Below are 23,616 nucleotides of genomic sequence, written 5' to 3'. Positions count from 1 at the left end.
TTGTTACATTGTATAGATAACTCTTTCCTTGTATAATAATATAGTGGTAGTTGCAGCTTTTACTTTAGGGAAGGATGTCAGTAAAGAATTAGCTTGAGGGATCAGCTGTCACTAATGAAATCTAGCAGCCTGAAGTAAAGCCATGCTCTACAGACTACTGTAGAGGTGATACCTGTCTAAGGCAGTAGGGTAAGGAAGCTAATTAAAGGTACTTCAAACCTAAGCCAGGATTTCACCTTGAGAGGAACTGTCTACACTCACTTTGGTGTGGAGCAGCCTAGCTAACGTAGCAGCTTCCCCTGGCACCCGTTGGGATCCATTGATGCTCAGCAGAGCAGGAACTTGCATGGAGTAACACAGGGAGACAGCTTGAACTGACCCAGAGACCTACTGCACCAGCTGGCACTGCAGTGCACATCTCAGTGCCGTTCTGCAAGCCTGGATCAGCTCTCAGAGGCCGAGTGAAATGTCACAAAAGCTCTCATTTTTGCTTCTCTACTCATTCACCTCTGAGACGATGCCTGTGGTTCGTGCCACTGTCTGTCCTACCTTTGTAGTTACACGACTGGTTTGACCTGTTACAAGCCAACCCATCCCATCCCATCTGATTAACAGAACGTTTTGAGACGAGTGTCGTGTTTGTAGAGCATCCCAGTCCTCCTGGTGCCCCCTCAAACAGCTCATGTGTCAGGGTTACAACTTCTGTGTTGTTCAGATTTGTCTTTTCAGCTCAGCCGTGATGTGAAGGCTGTCATGCTGTGACTTGATCTCAGCTTTACCTTGAGTGTTGCATGCTGGTTCGTGTTTCCTCTGCCTGTAGCCTCCTTCAGTGTGCTGCAGATACGGGCCTGAAGGGTCTGATAAGCATGTAACAGGGAAGTAAATAGTCTGGTAGATTGTGACAGTATTTTGCTGCTTGGGGCATGCTCAGACAGCAGCTGAAGAGGCTTCAGTTAACTTGGGCAAGCCACTGGGCTTTAATTACTCTCAAGATTTAGGCTGTGGGCTGTCAGAGTAGCTACTGGAGGGCTGTTTTATGTTGCTCCATCCCACACAGTGGCAAATTCCTAGTTGTCTGTATTGATCTGCAGGATAAAACTTTACTGCTGATCAATCATTGCTCGAGTAGACAGTTCTTTGAGTTTGCTGCTTTCTTCTGAAGTTTGTTTTCCTGACTTCTGTAGAACAGTGGTAAGGATACAGAATCTGGAAAGGGAAGGATATTGCAAGGTGGAGGATTATCTTAAGACTTGGGGCCTCTCCTCAGACTCCTAATGACATGTGCTATCATAAGCAAACCATGCAATTTCTTGATACTTTCAATAGTGACATTAAAATTTCCATCTGTTCCTGTGTGTAACCTATTGGTTATCTAGTTTATAACACCATGCCCCATATGTACCCCTATTCCAGCCCCTGTTCCCCGTGCACACGCACACTGTGTTAGCCACGCAGACTACATTTGTATTTATTACTCTGTTGGGTGTTTTTTTCCTTGATGTAATTGTCTGTTGAATTTTGAGCACAAAAGCTACCGTGGAGCTTTGTATTAGTGACACCTAGACGGAGTGTATTCATTTGGTTAAAAGCATGGATGTGCTAACGTTTCATTTTCTGTTTCCCCAAAGACGAGTTGTTCCTTTCATCACCTGTGTGTTGCAAAAAAAAAAAGAAGATTTTTATGAGTTGATGCAATCTGTAGGTGATGCATCAGGTTGGAGCAGAACCTGTTCCTTCGTGGTCTGTTTGGACAAGAGTGGATCAAATTAGTATCTCTAGAAGGATCACAGTGTGCAGCCAGCAGCCTAAATAACTCCAGGTCTATATAGGAAGCGGGTATATTGCACATGAGCATTGGATTTGAACATTTGACCCTGCACATAGCAGGGGGTTGAAACTAGGTGATCATTGCGGTCCTTTTCAACCCAGGCCATTCTAGGATTCTATGACTTCTCTTGAAAACAACATAAGATGCTTCTCCCTGCTTCTCCCAGTGATCAGAGCAGAGTTCTGTTGAGTTGAAGAGTCTGCAGCGGTTGCGTTGTGTGCTGGCAGGCTGTCTGGGTTTGCCTTGTCTCAGGTGTGAGGGCTTTTGATAACACCTGTTTGACTGACAGTAGGCAGCAGCGAGTTGACTGATGGCCTGGCTCTGACAGCTTTTAACAGCAGCTTGTAGTGTAGACAACAGAAGCTGTCTGGCACATCAGTTGTAAGATTCATAGCGTGGTGTTGGAAGTCGTTGGGTGAAATGATGGCACTGGTCAGAAAGAGTCCTGAAATGCAGCCTTTCGTTGTTGCTCAAAATTTACTTTTAATCTCAGCTTTTTAAAAATGGAGGATGGTGGTATATGTGATTTCATGCTTATGTCTGGATGTATTTGGATTTCATGTTGACAGATGAGGGAGGTATGAGGAAGACAAGGCAAGAAGGCTTGCAGCTTTTACAGGAAAATAAGCCAGGATTTTCTAATTGCCTCTTAAAAGCCTTGAGTGAGCTGCTGGGGAGACTGCAACAGGCAGGAGCTTGTTAAGAACAACTTGATTTTCGTTATTGATTGCCCTTTAAGAGACTTTGCATACGGATTAGTCAGAAGTTAGGAATAAAGTTCCTGCTGCTGGTCAGTGCTGACTCTTAGCAGGAGCTGCATTGGGTGGCAAATAGGAGCCTGTTGGTGGTAATATTGTAGAAAACAGCTTTATAGTTTATTAGATTGAACCTGTCAAGTTTCATAAATCAGAATTTCCTATATTAAGTGGTTTTCTAAACTCTATCTATTGGGTATTCTGGCAATCGTGTTACTTTCACTGAAAAATTGAAGTGCATACTTTTGATGGGGCCTCTGCTAGTATTTCCTCGGTGGTTTTTCTCTGACAAGCTCACCATATTTTTTACTTTGAGCTGTGATGCAGAGGAAAGAATTGGATGTGTTCCTTGAGACACGACTTTCAGCTTGCATTCAAGAGTAACACTGCAGAGCAGAACTGCAAGTAGAACAGGGGCATGGGAAAGATCCTGCACTGTTCCTATCATTCAGTTGTGACAGGGCTTAATAAGGGTTATGTGTATCAAACATATCACTTTCAACTCTTAGATAACTTTTCTTTACTGTTTTAGGTTGATACAATGGATTTGGTTTGCAGAGACGCTAATATTCATGACGAAACAAGATGTGTGTTCCAGTAGCTGCTTTTGTAGAGCAAGAAGTTAAACAGAATGCAATTTCTTGGGCACTGAGATTGCATTTCATGAAATCATGGAATCATAGAATTGCTCAGATTGGGAAAGACCGTAAAAATCATCCAACCACAAGTTCAGTTCCTGCTGTCCTGTTTTGCACTGCTGAGGTGTTCCCAGTTTTACAGTTAAAATATGTAGGCAGCAAGATATAAAGCAAAAACAAAACCCCCTTTTCTTCAGAAAAATAAGAACACTGCTGGTCAGTGGACAAAAATATGTTTGTAACTTCCTTACGCTTATGATTTGGAATAAACTTAATGATAGGTTAGGTTTTATCTGAAAGCTTTTCTGTTCTCGAACTGCAAGTTCTGAAATGTGAAGGTGTGTGTGTGTGCTAAAACAAAAATAATCAGGTTCTGGATCTAAAAACAAGTCCTTTATTTTCATGGCAAATTAAATTGGAACAAAAATTACGAAGAAAACTTTCTTAGCTTTCTTTTTCAAGCTTTTTTCTTAATTGACAGAATATAGTGGTAGCTAGCTTGTAATTGCATTATGCAATCTCAAGGTGCTAATCCCTTTGTGCTGTTGATATGCCATCAAACAACTTGTGGGAGCTGTGATGGACAGACATAACCTGTCTTGCTGTGTCAGCAGTGCATTTGTGCCTAGGACCGATGTGAAAATGTGTGAGCCCCTAAGTGGATCTTGCCATCCAATGTGCTCCATCACACTGCAACAGGCTGCCCAAGCAGGTTGTGGATGCCCCATCCCTGCAGGCATTCAAGGCCAGGCTGGATGTGGCTCTGGGCAGCCTGGGCTGCTGGTTGGCGACCTGCACACAGCAGGGGTTGGAGCTGGATGAGCACTGTGCTCCTTTGCAACCCAGGCCATTCTACAATCCAGAAATTCAATAGACAGTAGGTTATTGATGTCATCAGTGTTAACTTGACAAAATTATGCCCTCGATGGGTGATGTTCCCATGATTCTTTCTAACTATACCATCATTTCACTACTTTTTGCAGGTTGGGAGGTCAACAGAAAGCCCCATAGACTTTGTAGTGACAGATACTATTTCTGGGAGTCAAAACAACGACGAAACTCAGATTACACAGAGCACCATCTCCCGCTTTGCGTGCAGGATTGTTTGTGACAGGAGCCCACCGTACACAGCAAGGATTTTTGCAGCTGGATTTGACTCTTCTAAAAACATATTTCTTGGTGTAAGTACTTCTACTGATTATGTTAAATGTGAGCAAACTCAATTTTTGGCCTCTTTTATTTTCAAGCCCTCAGATTCTCTTGTTATAAGTTGGCAACTTATGCTGTCATTAGAATTTTATTACTGCAGTGTAGCAGCCATGGTATTAAGAAGTAACTGTAGTTTTATGTGCCAAATTTATTACCGTGGACTCTTGGTGATAATTGTCTTTACTGATGAAGGTCTACTGCAGTAGCTGGTAGAATTTTTCTTTGGGTTTGCCTGCTATGCTCTTGGTGCTCACTGGGAGTACTGCTGTTGTGGATTTGGGTGCTGAAGACAAAGGAATTCATCTGTAAACTTCAATCTATAAACTTTCCCACAAACTTTCTTTCTGGGGCTGATTGTCACCCGCAGGAAAAAGCAGCAAAATGGAAAAATCCTGATGGCCACATGGATGGGTTAACAACCAATGGGGTGTTGGTGATGCATCCAAAAGGAGGGTTCACTGAGGAGTCTAAACCTGGAGTTTGGCGTGAGATCTCTGTCTGTGGGGATGTGTACACCCTCCGGGAAACCAGATCTGCTCAGCAAAGAGGGAAGCTGGTGAGTGGAAAGCAGCTGGTCATTAAACCAGAGCAAGGGTAGAGGGTACCAGTATCATTGAAGTATGTGTGTGCTACAGTGTGTTCTCTTTGCTGCTCTGTTTCTACTGACACAGAATTCTCTTTAGTTTTCTGCTAATGTCACTTCTTTCCAACTGAAACAGTGCCGAGTGTAGAAGCTAAACAAACTTTGCTCTTGAATGTTCACCTCTTAAATGTCCTTCTGAGACATGGGAAGATCTGGAAGTTTGTATTGCAAAAGACAGCTCCCCGTGCACTTGGAACCTTAAAAGAGTCTGCTTGTATGCAAAACGAGTTTGAATAGTGCAGCTTCTGTTTGATTTACCTGCTACAAGGAAGATAAAAGGAGCCCTGCTAAGTATATTCCTCTATTCTCCTATGGAGCAGGATAGCTTCACCTTTACCAGCAGTGGAAGGCTTCAGCTGCCAACCTGTGCCATATGTAACCAGGGTTTATGTGTTAAATTCATCATCCATCTGCCAGACTTGAAACATTGAGAACAGGGGGAAAGGATTTTCATCGCTCTCTCCTTCATGCCAAAGCTGCTTTTGTGCTGCTGCCTCGTTCTCATTAGTTTAATAGTGTTAGAGGTATCCGTGTGCTCATGCTGAACTGAATTACCCAGTTTTGCTTTGCTGAAAACTGACTCCTTCAGTGGGTTTGGGAAATGAATGCAGAATAAAATTCTGAAACTCCAGAAAACAACCTGGAGTACATAAATTGTTTTGATGTTGCAGTTGTGCCCTTTGTACGTCGTTAGCAAGGTACCTTGATAGAGCTCCTAAGGAAAGGCAGTACTAAAACAAATCCCCTTTCCTGCATGTAAAATGATTTGAATTCTCATTGAAATAAAATTACATGGCATGCTGGTATTGATGTGATCAGTATTCGTTGATTTGGTTCATAAAACCAAATGCAGCATATAATGAATTGAACACATTGCATACGAGGGCTTTTTTCTTTTCTGTTTGTGAAGGCATTATCTGAAGTGCATGAGATCAAGGATTCTCTATTTGAACCACTGAGTTTTTTTGTATTTTATTTATTTTTTCATGCTGCTAGTACTTTATGATGGTGGCTTTTTATCTGCAGTCTGTATTGTACCATTTAGGTGCTTTATCCAAGGAGGATACACAGTTAATATGAATTTAAACTAGATTAAAGTGTGAATGCCAAATTGCTTGTCATTCATGGAATTCTTAGGCTGTAGTGATGACTTTATGTGACCTACTTAATGTCCAGGGGATTTATTTTGTCTTAGTGGCATTTACTACTCATTTTCAATGTACAAACCTGGGCAGTAGGTATGCTGTCTCTCTTGATTTCATTTAATACATATTCTTCACAACTAAACTGGGGGCAATGGTCTATATACTTTTGAAATTAAAATAAATTAGAATATTTTGCTGAAGTACAATGTGTTTAGCATAATCCCTTGAAAATGTATCACGATTACCTGCTTTCATTCAGATAAGAGAAACCCTTAGGCAGTGCTTATTGGGGCTGTATTTACATGGAACACCTCACTGAAGAGAGGGCTAATTAGTTTGGGGGATGGGGGGATCATTGCTTGGAAGCTGAGGCTGGGTGGCTTTGGTTGCAGAACTTGTCTCTTGAGAGATGTGACTTGTAATTCACTCTGGTGATACCTTTGAATGTACCTGTGCGTGCAGCTGGTGCTGCATTTGTCATTTATCCGTAATGTATCTGCAGAATCACTGTTAATAAGGTATGCTGTGGGTGTTCATGCTTGTGCAAAATGCTTTGCTCCTACCACAAGCCAAAAAAATGGTATCTGGGTATCAGGACGGTCCTGGTAGTAGCTGGTTTTGGTCCATAGAGGGTCTTAGCATGAGCAACCTTCTGCCAGTCCTCATGGGCAAGGAGTTACAGGGGAGCTAGCTGCTGCCTGGCTGAGACAGCCCTGAGGGAATGGCAGGTTTCCCCTTCCATCTGTAGTGACTTATCAAAGGCATAAAAGGCATCCAGGCAGTCAGTACCAGACAAAAAATAACGTGCTCAGAGGTGAGAGTAATTATAGAATCACAGAATGGTGTGGACTGGAGGGGACCTTGAAGACCATCTAGTTCCAACCCCACCATGGGAAGGGACACCTTATGAAGAAGTTAGTGTAATGTGATAATTTCACAAAGAATTAGAGGAAGGAAAACTGCATGGTAACTGGTATTCCCGTAGCATGTAATGGTTGCAAATTTAAGATCTCATCTACAAGAACAGGATGAAAAAGAGCTATGCTTATTGTAATCTTAAATACAGAAGAGGTGAGAGATGAATTCAGACAAATGGAGGACCGTAACAAAAGAACAAGATAATTATTTAGCATGCTGGTGAAAGTAATTGTTTCTTGAGAGAGAGAGTGTATTTATAGACAGAGTTGGTTGTGTGAAAGTGGTGTCTCAGACCTGACCCCTTATCTTGGTTATCAGGCTGTGGATGCACGGTCCGTCCTTAGAAGTGTTCAAGGCCAGGTTGGATGGGGCCCTGGGCAGCCTGGGCTGCTATGAAATGTGAAGGTTGGTGGCCCTGCATGAGGTGGGGGGTTGGAGCTTCGTCATCCTTGAGGACCCTTCCAACCCAAGCCATTCTGTGATGATTCTGTGGTGATTCTGTGATCTTTGCGTTCCACCACTAGGTAGAAAACGAGACCAACGTCCTACAAGATGGCTCCCTCATTGACCTGTGTGGAGCCACCCTTCTGTGGAGAACAGCAGACGGACTGTTTCACACCCCGACCCAGAAACACATCGAAGCTCTGCGGCAGGAGATCAACGCCGCCAGGCCGCAGTGTCCCGTCGGTTTAAACACTTTGGCGTTTCCCAGTATCAACCGTAAAGATGTGGTGGAAGAGAAGCAGCCCTGGGCATACCTCAGCTGCGGTCACGTTCACGGCTATCACAACTGGGGACATCGCAGTGACACAGAAGCTAACGAGCGGGAATGTCCGATGTGCAGAACCGTTGGCCCCTACGTGCCTCTCTGGCTTGGTTGCGAAGCAGGCTTTTACGTGGATGCCGGCCCTCCGACTCATGCTTTCACCCCTTGTGGACACGTGTGCTCTGAGAAGTCTGCAAAATACTGGTCTCAGATCCCGCTGCCTCACGGTACTCACGCATTTCATGCTGCCTGCCCTTTTTGTGCGACACAACTGTCTGGGGAACACAACTGCGTCAAGCTTATTTTTCAGGGCCCAATCGACTGATGTCACTTTTGCGATGACCACGATAGCGTTTTGTTTAACAACTTACTGTGAAAATTTTGCCACTAACTCTAGATTTTACCTTTTTTTATAACGTTATTAATAGGGTGGTGGGGTGGGGATGGGGAACTGGCAAAGGAAACGGTGAGGAACTGTGGTGGAATGGGATACATTGATACCTGGAACTCGACAGATATCAGTGGGGTTGCATGCTCAAAAGCAGCATATTCACAAAGTCTTCTTGGTCAAATTGTAGTATATTTGTAATCTTTTTATTAGTACCCTGGATCAGAAAAAGATGTCTTAATGATTTTTTTAAGCTAAGATTTTTTAATGGAAAGGTTTTTCTTCTAAACTTTGACAAGCCTTTAAAACCTATTTTTCAAACCTAGAAGGAACGTACAGAATGTAACTGTCTTTAATTTGCAGTATAATTTAACTTGAATAGTTTCTCAAGGAGCTAAAGCAGAATGTGTGGACAGCCATAGGTGAATGTTCACTAGAGATAATTGGATATGTAAGAGAAAAATTAGCTGCCTAAATTGCAGAGTATAAATGTAATTAAAATATCTATTATGGTATAACACAGCTGGCCAACAAGGCATCAAGGATTACTTGAAACTGAGGAAATCCTGTTTGCATTGATTTCTTTTCAGTGTAATAGATGTCCACTGCTCGTTATGTGTAGTGTGTGGCTGGGTTTTGTTTTGTTATTCCTTCCCTGTTTACCTTGCATATGGTGAAACCTCTTTACTTTTCTACATACATCTGGTTTTAAGCCAGCCTTCTGTATACGTGTAGTCTGATCTTTGTGTTTCTGCTTAGCTTAGCTTGCCCTACCTGCGCCTTGCATGCCCAGAACCGTTGGGTTGAGATGTAGCAAGCCTTGAAAAACTAAATCCAAGAAAGGGATGTAGTGCTACAGCAAAACAGCAGATTCAGGTGCAATTGACACACAACTTATTTACATAGACCTGAATTCAGGGAAGCACTTAATTAACATACAAGTATAATCCCACAGATGGGATTCAAGGATCTGAGTGCTTCAATGGGTCGTGGCTATGCACTGTTACTCTTTGAAGTAATAAAAAAAAGCAAAGGTTAAAAATAATTTATTTGAGTTCACTTAGTAGCCAAAATGCTGTGAGGAGAGCATCCTTTCTGGTTCAGCTGAGTATTTCTGTTCAATTTTCAACTAGCTGCCATCTGTCACCTCTTTATGCAGATTGAGATGTGTTTGTATCTTCCTTTCTTAAATGTTTGCAAATCAAACAACATTCAGATGTAATCAGATCCACGTATCGGGGTGGTACATCTGAAGTGGATCACTTGGAATTCCTGACTCTTTAAGGGAGCTGATAAATATTTACTGTGGAGATAATTAAATCAGAATTTCATATGAGATGTAGCCTGCCCACTGTTAGTGTCATTTCATGCAGAGTGAGAACTCTGATTTGGTTTCTGCCTTTTGCTTTCTGTGCTCTTGGTATCTGAGGTATCAATCTATCCAGTCTATAAAGTAAAACAAAATGGGAGAAAATTACAGCATCTCCAGACTCGAACTCAGTTCTGTTTGATCAACTGTAGCTTTTTGCTATATTTGCGCCCTTTGTATAAATAGATAATTTATATGATTTTAATATATTCTGTATATATACTTGAATTGGCCTGTTCATATTTTGGTTGTAAAATTATTTTATAGTTAACCTTATAAACATTTAACGTGTCCCTTGCTGGTGGTGCTGGGACATGCTTTGTCTGCTGCTGGTTTTAGTGTAATTTTGCTGTATAAATGTTCAGCATTTTAATAATTTGAAAATAGCTTTACTTTTTACTGCTTTTTGCTGTTTGTTTTTGGTTTTTTCAGTTTTGTTCTGTAGCATTTTCTCTAAGAAAAATCAAACTGTACAGTTTTGTCCCGCTCAGTGATTGGAAATAGGATGCATCTTGTTAACAGAAAACAATATGCTTCTTCCTAGTGCCTTCTCAATGAGATCCTCTTGTGATTCCGTGTGCTGAGTCCTTACTCCCACAAGACAACCTTGTGGCTTCATCAAGAATGGCGATCCAACCAGATGGGGAAGAAACGCCTTTGGCCTTCAGTTCCTCCTGGTTTCTGTTGTAAATGTGAAGGTGCCTCTTCCCTGTTTATATTCAGTACGAGTTCCTCAGGTTCCACATGCATAGTGCAGCATTATTTCTGTTTAGCATATACCTCATCTGTGAGAGGCAGTCTCACCTCCACCTCGTTCCTATTGGACTCGGGAGTGCTTAACTTTGTTTCTCACAAGAGATGCAATGAAAACACACTTTCAGGAAATGCTGACTGTTGAATTCTGGCCGTGAGCTGTGTGTTTATGCTGGGGGGGGGCAGAAGTCTTGGGTTCCATGTGCAACATCTTCACCAGCCTGGGCTGGCAGCTGCCTTTTCCTGAGCTTTAGCTCATTGGGACACGCGTGTCTCCTTTTGAGCCTAAATGGATGTAAAGCACAGGTTCCAAGGCACCTCCATTATTGTGCTTCACTTGCCTCCTTTTCTGCTGCAGATGAATTGTTGCTTCGGGGCTTACATGTAGCTGTGCCCTGTGCAAAGTGCATGCACAGAGCTAGAGGAGCGCGTGTTGGAAGTGCCAGCACTCCATCTGGTCGCTGTGTTTGGTGTGCAGTGAAAGACAGGTGAATGGTTTGTGTCTGAGGGAAGCGTCCTTTCAAAAGGCTGTGTTTTAAGCAGAATTCCTTTGCTTTCACTGTCAGCAGTTCTGTATGATGAAAATACTGCAGGAGGGAAAACTTCTGTCTGGGAAGCAAGCTTCAGCAGCCCCCACGTATAAATCCAGGTACTTTGCCATGAACAGTACTCAAATCTAGGGTGCATCCTACAAGGCTGGGTTTTCTGGGAAGGCAGAGGAGTTGGTAGCATTGTTTTCCTCAACCACCATTGCCACGTGTGCTGCTCTGATTAACCGAGGGGCTGCTCAATTGCTTATCCATTTCTCTTTCTCTCATCTCAATAACCACACGGCTTCTCATTCTGCTAACTCAACTGGAAGCAGTAGATTCTAGACAAGCAAGACTGATCCTGTTTGGAGAGACTGAACTTGAGAACCACACTCATACTTTGTTTTGAAAGCTCATTTCATGATCTCAGCGTTGAGTTTCTTACATACCATTTCAAGCACTGGCAGCATATTCTGTAAAGTTTTTTTTTTTAACCTGTTAACTCAATTTGAATGCTTCAGAAACAGCTTTGACTGCATAACTTAAAGTTAAAAGTATTTTTTTTCTAGTCTGATCTTTAAAGCAGGAAAAAGTCTGTCATACCCATGCATGCTGGAGCTGTAACACTTCTCTTTTTCCTGGCAGCTTCTTGGTAGAATGCTGAAGTCTCAATAGGCAGCTCAGTAGTGAGTGTTGTTCTTTTTTGAACCGTGGTCCAACTTGTACAAAAGAGTTAGCATGATACTGCATTTTAATCAAGATATTTTTTTTTCAAGTGTGGTCACTTTGTGCCTCTGGTACAGTAGCAGTACTGTGCTGGCATAGCAATTAAAGGAGGATTGTGTTTCTTGGGGAGGATGGGAATGGGACTGAAAGGAGACGAAAGCCGCTGTCGGACTGCTTCCATGAACTGCTGTGCCAGGAGCTGTGACCATAACCGTTCTGCTTGCAGCCCCGGTTCATGCTGCAAAAAGCACTCACTTTTGTTAGGAGGCCCCATAATAGATTGGGAAGGCTGTGGTCATCCCAGGAAAATACTGGTTGTGAACATGGCAGCGCCTGGAATTGAAGGATTCTGCTTCAGAGCCCGAGCAGGGAGGTGTGGAGATGCTGGGCTGGGGCTGCCCTGAACAGCTGGGAGTCGCATTGAGAATGCAACACACTGACCAGGATTTACTGGAACGCCATGTACCTCGTGAAATAAGCTCTTGGTTGGGGCTGTGGGAGCTCTCCCTTTGCTGCTCACTCGTTTTTCTGCTGTTTTGTTTCTGGAAGCCGTCACGTTTCTGTGCATCTAGTTCATTTCTCTGGGCTGAGAGATCCGTTGGTAGCGATCTGGCCATCGTTACCACTGATGGTCATTGGAAAGCATTTGTAATGTGCTAGGAAAACTGACTCCAGTTTGAAAGGAGCTGTGCTTGTCCATTTCTGTCAAGGATCGTATTGGAGAGAGTGGTCAGTCTCGTTTTACCCACAGTTATTGCTGACTTTCTGCACTGGATGTGGATGAGTGGCTCCCACGTTATGGACATGTAGAGCTGTTGACCCAACGAGGTGGGAGGCAGAAATCTGTTGGGCGTTGGGGCTGAGTAGATGTGGGCAGCCCAACTTCTGGAGTATTCTGACCGAGGATCCTTCCTTCCTACTCATTTACTCAGTTTTCAGCCTCTTGTGAGTTCTTGGTTTCTTTCTTTCTCTACTTACCTGCCTCGTTGCAGGTACACCAGTAAATGTGGCTTGAAAAGAAGGCAGGGAAAAGAAATAGATGCCTTCAGGCTTGCTTCTTTTTAAGGAAAACGAGTTACAAATGTCTTTGATTTTTTTCCTCAATGTTTGTATTTCATGAGCACTCTTCACAACCTGCACACTCAGTATTGGTGAATTAAAGGGATGAGCTTAGAAGATCATGAGCTTTTTGGGGGGTGTGGGGGTAGTTGCTGGGCTGAGAAGTTGCAGCGTGCAAACCGGGTCCCACTGACTGCAGCAGGGCACCTTGGGGTTGAAATCCCTTCTGTTTCCATCTCAGTGCTTAGGGATGGGTGTCAAGGGATCAAACGCGTGGTGAAGAGCCCCTGTTGCTGCCATACAGCCATAGGAACAGCCTCAGCCACGCAGTGTGATGGAGAAGCGTTCACCTTCCAGCAGCATTAGCAGCTCGTAGACTTCTGGGTGTGTTTGTAAAGCTGCTCTTTTCTACACTGTGTGAAATGAACTGAAATGATTTCTTTGTTGTTGTACCCGTGGAAGTACAAGCCATTTTTGGGGGGAGGGAGGGAGGGGGTGGCAGAAACCTTCAAGAAAAAAGAAGAGATTAAAATGTTATCTCAGTATTCTCATCGACTCCTCCAATGTTGTTTTTTTTCCCCTCCTGCTGATTGGTTGTCAGGGCTTGACAAGGGTTTGCAAAACGGTATGAAGAACTTAAAAAGAAAACATTAAGAATGCCACCACTTCTCCTGCTCTCTTGTCCCCTTCCCTCTGTTCCTCAGCAAGCAAAACCCCACATCTCTGAGGATCCTTAAGCATTGGAGGTGCAGAGTGGATTCAGGTGTGAGTGCCCTGAAATTCCAGTTGATTGACACCCCTGGTTTTTAAATGGAGCTGTTTGTTTTCAATGCCAGCTGCCTTCTCGCGGTGTTAACATAATTGCAAAATAAAAGCAATTTCCAGGAATAATATGCTTTGTGACTCCTGAGGTTAATTTTCATAATGGTAATTCTGCATTTCATTTACGTCTGTGTGTTTGTGCCCTTTCTGTACGCAGTTGCTGTGAATTTGCAAGCTTCGTTCCTTTAAAATGAACTGAAATGAATGGTCTGCTTCTCTTTTTTTTTTTCCTCAGTAAGAAGGAAAGAACACTGACATGAGCATAATAAAGGAGAATCAGGATTTCAGCAGCTTTCTCTACATGTGACCTGCCAGCTGGCTAGCAGGCTTCCTTCTAAATAGCAGCCTTACGTGCTTCCCTGGGAAGATGCTCTTAGGTGAACGGGAGAGGAAAAGCTTTGGGATATCGATGTGCACTTTGTGAGAGGTTTGCAGAGCACCTCTGATGTCTTCCCTTTCTTTCCCTTTCAAGGTATCGCCGCACGGATGCATATTTTTAGGAGGAACTTAAGAAATCTCTTTCATGTAAAAACAAGGCAGACAGAAGTTTGACAGAGGTGTCGGAGTTGTGTGAGCCTGATTCTTCTTTATTCTTCTAAAATTTTAACTCTGAGATTTCATGGCTGAATACGGGCCTGGGATGAGGGAATACTGAGCAGCAGAAAGGAGCTCTGTGGCTGTGAGCTCTGGGAACCTGCTGCTCTGCTCTCTGATGCACGTTGTCCTGTCTCATTGGGAAAACAGATGCTTGACCTCCACTGCAACTGCATGAGAATCCGTATTTTTTTTCTTGTTTCCTTTTGTTGTTTGCTTTTGTTTGGACAGAATTTGCAGCTTTGATAGAAAACTGGAGGTGTTCAAGGCCAGGTTGGATGGGACCCTGGGCAGCCTGGGCTGCTATGAAATGTGGAGGTTGGTGGCCCTGCCTGTGTTGGGGGTTTGGAGCTTCGTGATCCTTGAGGTCCCTTCCAACCTGGGCCATTCTCAAGTTGTTTTTTTTTTTTCTTCAAGTGATTCATAGAATCACCACGTCACCAAGGTTGGAAAAAGACCTCCAGCATCATCCAGTCCAACCATCCACCCACCACCAATCTTTCCTCACTAAACCACGTCCCTCAGTACAACATCTGAATGCTTCTTGAATGACTTCCAAGGATGCTGACCCTACCACTCCCTGGCAGCCCATTCCACTGCCTGACCCCACTTTCAGGGCAGGATTTTTTTCCTATTATCCAACCTGTACTTCTGGTGCAGCTTCATCGGGGCCAGGGGGCTGGGAGGAGATATCAGACATTGTCTGCAGGGCTGAAGGACTCTTGGTGTATTTCATATGTGAGACCTGCACTTAATTAACACAGAGCCTGCTCAAAATGAGGGCCTAGCCCTGGATCTCAGCAAGCATTAATCTGTTCCTTTGCATTAATGCTCGTCAAAGAGCTGTGGTGTGCTTCCATGGGTCTGGCTTCTTTTAAGGGACATCTCTGGAAACAAAGCTTGGCCTTCTGGTTTATAACAACCAAAAAAACCACCACAACCAAGTATCTTGGATTGGAAGTAAGAAAATCACGTAACAATGTGCAGAGAAGCTGGTGGGTACTGTAACCAGAAGTTGGCTCGTGGGTTTGCCTTTGGTCCCCACTCAATTTTTGCTGCCTTCTTCCTCTTGCCTGCCTATTGCTGTAGGGCTGTGCATGCTGAGCTGCCTCCTGCTTTCCTGTGGTAAAAACCCGACTCACGTGCTCTGCATCTTTCTGGTGAGATGCTGGTTTCCCCAAAACCAACCTCTGTGCTGTGTTGAAGGCTGTATGGAAACACAAGGCTGTGGCTGAGTGGTGGGGGATGCTGCTGGTGGTGGGAATGGGAATGATGGATAGATGGTGGCTGAGTGTGGAGGACCTGTGAAGGTGGCTAATGGGGCGACAGGTCCTAAAGATGCCTGCCCTGTTCTTTGATCAAGTCTGGATCTGCTTTTCAATCATCATCTCTCATTAGCAGCTGTGAAACTTCCTGTTCATGGAACAGCAGACTGGTTGGGGTTGGAAGAGACCTTAAAGCCAGTCTGGTTTCAACCCCTTGTGAGGTCAGGGACACCTCCTGCCAGCTCAGACTGCCCTCAGCAGAGGTTTGGGGATGGATTTTCACCCTGTTGTCTCATTAAGAAGGAGAGCATATTTGTTTAATGCTTATTTCCTCCAAAACCACCCTGTGGAAACCAGTTGCTTTTGCATTTCTGTTTTCTTTGTCAGCTGAATTCAGGTGACTTTCTGCCCGGATCAGATGGGAACGGCTCTTTGCAGGGTCCTGCAGCCACACCGAAAAAGCCTTCCCATGTCCATTGATCCCTGCTCATTGCAGAGGAGTGGCAGCAGATGGCCATTAAGGGTCCCATCCAACTCCACCCGTTTCATGGTTCTGTGATGAAGAACCAAAGGATGGAGCAGCTGAGCGAGGTCCTGGGGTGCTGCGAGGGGCCGTGCGAGCAAGGAAATACTTTGCAGTAGTAAATAAAGCAATTATCTGTTTTTCCAGATGCACTTCAGGCTAGGGGGGCCGAGAGGAAATTCCTAACTGACTGACTGCCTGTGGGATAATGCTGTTTCCATAGGCCTCCCTGCCAAGAATCACTTAATTATGAGTAATTAAAAAAATAATAAAAAAAAAAAAAACGGGACAGGGGGGGGGGTTGATTTGGCTTGAAAATGCTGAGGGAGTTAGAGAGTGGAAAATGGGATAATGGAGTAAACAGAAGTGAAGGCAGTGATGTCCCCGGTGTGTGGGGCCACGTGAGCACCATGTGCTGCAGTTATGGGGTGCAGACATGGGCTGCATCCCTGTTTTCTTCCCCCTGGCAGCAAACTCTCTGTGTTGTGCAGGGATTTGGGGTCGGGCTGAGGGCGCTGGCTCTGCAGTGCGTGGAAATATGCAGCGTTCCCATAAAGGCCCACTGGGATGGGGTGTGCTCCTCTGGTGAGGTGCAAAACCTGAGCCCTGGGGCTCTGCACTCAATGTTTGCTGGGATTCCTTCAAGATTCCTTTAATTTTCCCCTTTGCTTCCAGCGATTTTGGTGTGGGCTTTCTGAAACTCAACCCTGAAAGCTGCAAAGTGATGTTAAGACGGAATGTTGTCACTGGGGTTGAGCAAAGCTTTAAGTTTCACAATCTGGTGGGAGAATTGGGGGGGGTCCAGTTTAGAGATTTCTGCCCTGTGGATAAAACAGCTGACAGAAAAAGCGAGTGTGGTTTGGGAAGTCTGAAAGCAGCTTTTGCATAGAACCATGGCATCACTATAGAATCACTCTGGTTGGAAAAGACCTCCATGATCCCCAACCCCAGCCCACCCCCACCATGCCCACTGCCCACATCCCTCAGTGCCACATCTGCATGGTTCTGAAGCACCTCCAGGGACGGTGACTCCACCATTCCCCGGGCAGCTGCATCCCACTGCATCACTGCTCTTTCAGGGAAGAAATGTTTCCCAGTACCCAACCATTATCCCTTTAGGACAGCTGGGGATAACGGTTTAACGGTGCTCCCTTGCTGTAAAAATCATTTTAAGCCTTTTGCAGGAACAAAAGCCTGGAGGTTTTGACAACACACTCCTTATGGGGAAAAAAAAGAAGTCCCAACGAGTGTCTGGAGCAGCCCTTGCTGTGATCTTTTGCTGCCTGGGAGAGAGCCATCGGCACGGATGTGGGCTGAATAACAAGGAGCCCGGCGGCTGCACAGGAGATGGCAGTATGTTTTTGTAAGGTGATAAAAGCCTGCTTTGTTGGGGTGTGCTGGAGCTGGGAGCTCCCATGGGGTCCCCTATCGATGCCAGGTGTTGTGGGTCTTGGTTTCATGCCCACAGGGCACAGTTTTCCTTCTGGCTCCAAGTGCTTGGATGCCGCAGGGTTTGGGCACTGCGGCGTTTCGCATCGTCCCGCTCCCTAAATCATAGGGGGAGGTTTCACAGGCGGCTCTGACAGCACTGAGCAGCCCTACAGCAGAGGGATGCAGGGATTTATGGTACTGCTACCATACAGCGAGGCTGCAGGTGGGAGGGATGTTCAGGTTTATCAGAAGGGAAGCACAAATAGAAGGCAGGATGGAGGCTGTGGGGCTGGCATGTAGGCATGGAACTGCAGCAGAATGTGGTTGGGTCTCTTTGTCTCCTTGGGGATCGCATCACAGAGATGCCTGATATTCTGTTGGGGTTTTGGTTTTGGCACCCCAACAGCTGTATCTCAGCCCCAAACGAAGGCATGCTACTCTTTATGATGGGATAGGAGTGAGGGCATCTCCTTGTCCCCACAGGCAGTTCTGTGGCATTGGCTGTGCTTTAGTTGCTATGGTCCATTGTCTTGAACCAAAGGAACTGCAGAATCACAGAATGGCCAGTGTTGGAAGGGACCCCAAGGATCACGAAGCTCCAACCCCTGCCACAGGCAGGGCCACCAACCTCCACATTTCACAGCAGCCCAGGCTGCCCAGGGCCCCATCCAACCTGGCCTTGGAACACCTCCAGGGATGGACGGGGCACCACAGCCTCTCTGGGCAGCTGTTCCAGCACCTCACTGCTCTCTCTGTAAACAACTTAAAGAGTTTCTTTCCCACCTACTTTTCATCTTTCATCTCTGCTGCTCTTGATAGCCAGTTCTCTGCGTCTTCAAGACTTCCTTCTCTCTCTCTCCGACCCTCCATACAGCCATCAGCGTTCTGATGCGGGTGTTTTATTGGAATAAAAGGAGATTTTTATCTCCAAAGCCTGTTTATTAAACTCTCCCCCTCCTTTCGCAGCTGGCTCCCACTCACCCTCCCAAGACATTTGTCGATTCAAATCAGGTTTAATCAACTCTCAATATTGGACGCAGTAAAATTGGATTTCTGAGAGCCCAATAACGCTGCACTGGAGCTGGGGGAGCTCAGATTTCATTGCGTTGGTGGCTGTGAGGAGCAGCCCCTCCAAAACCCATCCGCTGCTCTCTCCCAAAGAAAGATTGATAATCAGGATTCTTATTAGCATACTGATATTATATACAGCTAAATCTTCCCATCAGGCCGCCCGTCTGCCGCTGTCTGGGGAGATTTCCCTGGTTCTGGGCACAGCCTGTCTCCTTTCCCCCATCCTTCCCAAAAGGAGCCAATGGCCTTTGATTTGTACCATGACTTTGGGTATTTCATAGAATCCTAGAACGGTCTGGGTTGCAAAGGAGCACAGTGCTCACCCAGTCCCAACCCCCTGCTGTGTGCAGGTCGCCCACCAGCAGCCCAGGCTGCCCAGAGCCACATCCAGCCTGGCCTTGAATGCCTGCAGGGATGGGGCATCCACAGCCTCCTTGGGCAACCTGTGCCAGTGCGTTGGGTTCAGCCAACAGCGGGGTGAGGATCCCCTGGAATTGCTGCTGGATGATCCCAGGGAGGTGCAAAAGGGTAATGTCCCTGCTGCCCAGGAATTAGGTTTCATAGTTACAGAAAGAAACATTGGCAGGCCGCGATGATCCTAAATCCTGGATTTCTTTTCTGAGTCTTGGGCAAAATTCAGTATGGGGATGAACCACACAGTGCTGCCTTCATCCCGTGCCTTTGCCCCACATCAGCCCCAAGCCTCCCTCCACTGCCAACCCATGCAAAGCCCATGCCATAGCACTGGTCTGAGAACCCATAAAATGGCTTTTTTTCCCATTTCTTGCTGTCTGTGTGCATGCAGTGTGGTACTGGTCTTGCACAGCAGGAACAGAATGAGGAAAACTGCTTTTTTTGCATGTCAGCGCAGATTAAAGGCTCTGAGATGATGCTGCAAGACAGCAGATCTATGCTTGACTCCTTGCCCAGAAGCATTACCTGTCTGAGAGCAAATGCCAACAAAATCCCTGTTTACAAACTAATTTAGAAGCGAGCGAAGGCCCCGTGTCTCACTGAATCCAGGTGAGGACGCGAGTTCCTTCACTCCCCGCAAAGGCTGCCAGGCGAAGCACGTGGCAGATAATGATGTAATCAGCACCGAGGGAATGGCAATTAGAATCATTACAGAATCACAGAATCGTTCAGGTTGGAAAAGACCTCCAAGATGCTCAACTCCAGCCCACTCCCACCGCTCTCACTGCCCACGTCCCTCAGTGCCACATCTCCACGTTCCCTGACCGCCTCCAGGGATGCTGACCCCACAACTCCTGGGCAGCTCTGCCTGTGCCGACTGCTTGTTTGGAGCAGAACTGTTTCCTAACGTCCAACCTGAACCTTTCGTGGTGCAACATGAGACTATTGCCACTCTTCCTTCTGCTGTTAGCTGGGAGGTGAGCCCCAATTCGTGTATCAGGACACCCAGGTGCCCCAAATGGCCCCAGTGCCTTTCCTGCTGCACACATGATGAGAGAAACCTGCTTGCAGCTGCAAAGCACTTTGTTTTGATGGCTGGTTTAGAGCCATCAAAACAGGGGTTTTAGAGCAGGTTTTCCTCAAGGCATCAATTACCAGAGGCAAAAGCATAGGGCTGTGGTTGGGGTCTCAGTTCCCATTCATGTTCTGTGGTGGTGATGCTTGCTCCAGCAGAGTCCCCTTGCTTCAGTGCTGAGGCTGACAGTGAAATCCCAGTGATTTGCAGGTGCTCCAACCTTGGGAACGGATTGGGTGCAGCAAGAAGGTGAAGTGATGTGAACTGGGACATTGATGGAGGAGGGGAGGTGGGCAAGATGGATGGTGGGGTGGGAATGGGTGACACGGGCTGGTGGGAATCGAAAGGGAAAAGATGACAAGGGCGTCGAGCTTGCTAACAAAGACAAAGTGCCTGGATTTTTCTGGGGTGAGCTAAGAGAAAAACAAACCAAAACAAAATGGAGAAGGTGCTACACTGCTGCTGATATGGGTCACTTTTTGGATGAGCTTTGCTGAGCTGTGGCACAGCAGGAACCGGCACTGGAGCCAAAGCATTAAGAGCTCTAAGGGAAGGGAAAGCATCCAAAATATTTCATTTTGTTAAAAAATGCATTCCAGACAGAGGGATGCCTGCCCAGTGAGGGCTGCTGTGTCCTTCCCTGCTGCTCCCACCATCACCACCATGGAAGGTCCCAAGGTCAAGCACCATGGGTGTTGGAGCCCATTAATTAGCCCTTTAATGAGACTTCACCATCAGTAACAAAGATGAATTCCTGACTGTGGATGGTTGTTTACAGGGTATGGCTGAGGCCAAGGATATCTCCCGTTGTCAGACTGCAGCCCTTGTGCCTTCAGGTCCCCGGTCATTAAAAGGAAATTCATTTGGCCAAGCACTGAAGTAAGCAAACTCTGATTTCTGGTCTGTTATGACTGTTAACCAGCTAGATCTCACTTTAATAGCTTATTTAAAGCACTGGGCCTCTGACAGCCTGGGTGATGGATGGAGCTGTCAGCACCGGCTTCGTTTGGAGAGGAGAGGAACATCTCTTAAACCAGAAGCTCCATAAATCAAAAGGATGAAAACCGGCGAGTGCATTTTTCTGGGCAGGGGCATCCTTCTCCCTGCAGAGTGTAACAGGCACTAAATTGAGCCTGGATTTATCTGATCTGAAACCCTTTCTGACAAGCTGCTCCAGCTGGGGATGTCGGGTGGGGAGCAGTGAGGAGATACCATGCAGCCCCCTGGCCATGCAGCCTTGGAAAGCCATGGGGAGCTCTTGTCCCAGATGCATCCAGGTCTTGTTCCATCCACATCTGAGTCTTGTTCCATCTACATCTGGGTCTTATCCCGCTCAAATCTGGGTGCCATCATCACTCCCCAGCTGCCCTATGTCCCCAGAGCACTAATCCTGCCTGGAGGATTGACCCACATACCTTGGGTTTAATAGGATAGCAACAGGGCTGGGGAGGATATGCTACCCTTGGTCAGATGAAATAGCTCATGCAGAAAGGGAATGTGAGTTTCCCAGCATCAACACACAAACGTGACCTCCTGAGTACTTCAAAACATTTGCCAAGCAGGTTACCTTTGCTTCACGCTCCTCCACACGTAAGACCCAGTACCATGGGAGATTTTGTGTCTCTCAGGGCTGCTGCCTTCCATGCTGAGCCAGTGGAGGGGAGCAGGAAGCCCTGCAGATGTGCTACTCACAGTGCCTGAGTTTTGTTTAATATTGAAAGATGCTTAAAGCACGGCTCTGACCTACATTGCCAGCTCTTCAGTGGAGCTGGCTCTGCATGTGCTCTGCAGAGCAGAAGCTGAGCAGTGGGATGTGGGTGGTGGGGATCTTTTCCCCCTAGTTTCCTCCTTTTTTCCCCTTTTCATTTTCATTTCCTCTTTTTTTCTTGCTTTCTCCCTTTTTTCCTTCTTCTCCCCTCTATCCTTCCACTTCTCTTGTCCTTCCCTTTTCCCTTCCTCCTTTCCTTTCTTTCCCTTTTCCTTTTCCTTTTCCCTTCCCTTCCCCTCTCCCCCTTTTTCCCACCCCCTTTTTGCAGGCTATGCTGTGACTTCCCTTTATAAATCCCCATCTCTGATGCAGCCCCCTGCCCAGCCACACTGGGCGAGAAGTCTCTTCTGAACTCAAAAGACAAACATTTTCTGAAAGCACACCCAAGGAGCCATTCCAGCCCTTTTTAGGTCAAAATCTGCATTTTTAAACACTTCCCAACATGAAAGCATGCCTTTAAAAAAAAAAACGCAGATGCGCAGCCACGCTGTGCTGGGATGGATGCCTGCAGTGACCTTCTCCCAGCCTTTACAAACATGGATTTCACTTTGCTCCTCCAAAGCCACGCAGCCACCCACCGAGGGTGAGGTCCCAAGGGGACGCTGAGCCTCGTGATGCCAATTGGAGACACAACCAGAGCATCCCCAGAGATGGGGAGGAGGTCCAAGGTCCACCTGGGCCTTTCCCCATCCCAAAGCCCTGCACCCAGCCCTGATTCCCGGTGCTCATGGTGTGAATCCTGACGAGCTCCAGCTCTATGCTGCAAACACCCAGCGCTCCCGTGGCTTTTTGGGGGTCTTGTGGCAGAGTCGAAGGGAGAGGAAAACCAGCGAACCACGTAATTAGTTTTTGGTTCAGCGATGGATATCACTTGCAAACAGGTAATCTCAACCCGAGCAGGCTTCTTTGCTATACTCCTCCTAATGAATGAGTGGAGCTGGATGGTCCTTTGCCTTTTAATATTAATCCAAACACACGCAGCTGTCACCGCAATAAATCGAGCACCTCGCGGCGAGAGCAGAGCTCTTAATCTAGGCTGGGAAACGCGCTGCTATTCGCTGCTCGATCTGAAGCTGCTGCCCCATCCCTCGCAGCGATGCCCTCCCCACCTTCACTGCAAATTGATAATTCCAGGCTGCTCTCAGTGCCCAGCAATAAAGCCTGAAGGATCGCATTTGCCATCTCCCCGGTAGGACAACGGGAAGCGATTTTTGCACAGGCGTGGGCTGGCGGCGGAGGCATTTGGAGCTGAGTAATTGGATAGCAGCAGTGCAGGAAATCCTAATGGGTTGATAATCCCGTCGTGCAGTAATCCCATGTGGCTGCCCCTGAATCCCAAGCAGCACCTTGCTCTCATGAAACGTGATTTCCAAAGATCTGAGTGCTTGTGTTTTAGCAGTCAGCCCACGTTAGCCGTTCAGTTCATCCTTGTTGGGGGGCTGGAATGAGATGATTTTAAGGTCCTTTCCAACCCAAGCTATTCTGTAATTCTGTGATTCTGTTCTCATGGTAAAAAGTCAAGAGCACAGATATTTTGCTCAAAATGAAATCTCGTGTTGGAACAAAGCTTCCTGACCTGCGAGTCAACCCCATCTTTGTGCACAGCTCACGGGCTGCAGGCAGAATCACAGAATCACTGAGGTTGGAAAAGAACTTCAAGGTCCCTGAGCCCAACCCCAGCCCACCCCCACCATACCCACTGCCCACGGCCCTCAGTGCCACATCTCCATGGTGGATGAGCACCTGAGCACCTCCAGGGACGGTGACCCCAGCACTCCCTGGGCAGCTGTGCCACTGCATCACTGCTCTACTGGAGATTTTTTTCCTCATACCCAACCTGAAATTCCCCTGATGCAACTTGAGGCCATTTCCTCTCATCCTCTCGTTGAGGCCACCACCACTAGGGGACATAACAGAAAAATCAGG

At 46.2% G+C, this 23,616-nt stretch overlaps 1 protein-coding gene across 2 annotated transcripts in view; it reads left to right on the top strand.

The window, feature by feature from the left end:
- Window positions 1-13,191, top strand: part of PELI2 (pellino E3 ubiquitin protein ligase family member 2) — a 67,725-nt gene extending 54,534 nt beyond the window's left edge. For both annotated transcript variants that reach the window (XM_042814901.1, XM_042814900.1), the window contains exons 4-6: window positions 4,205-4,402; window positions 4,798-4,986; window positions 7,661-13,191. In XM_042814901.1, the coding sequence (XP_042670835.1) occupies window positions 4,205-4,402; window positions 4,798-4,986; window positions 7,661-8,227 (954 nt within the window). In that variant the 3' untranslated portion in view covers window positions 8,228-13,191. The remainder of the gene's footprint in view (window positions 1-4,204; window positions 4,403-4,797; window positions 4,987-7,660) is intronic.
- The last annotated feature ends 10,425 nt before the right edge of the window (window positions 13,192-23,616 follow it).

Source organism: Centrocercus urophasianus, unplaced genomic scaffold, assembly GCF_019232065.1.
Source record: "Centrocercus urophasianus isolate 14NV4802_14NV808 unplaced genomic scaffold, USGS_Curo_1.0 seq_14, whole genome shotgun sequence".
Taxonomy (NCBI): Eukaryota; Metazoa; Chordata; class Aves; order Galliformes; family Phasianidae; genus Centrocercus; species Centrocercus urophasianus.
Note: the sequence above shows the minus strand (reverse complement) of the source record. Positions and strands in the feature narration are given on the sequence as shown.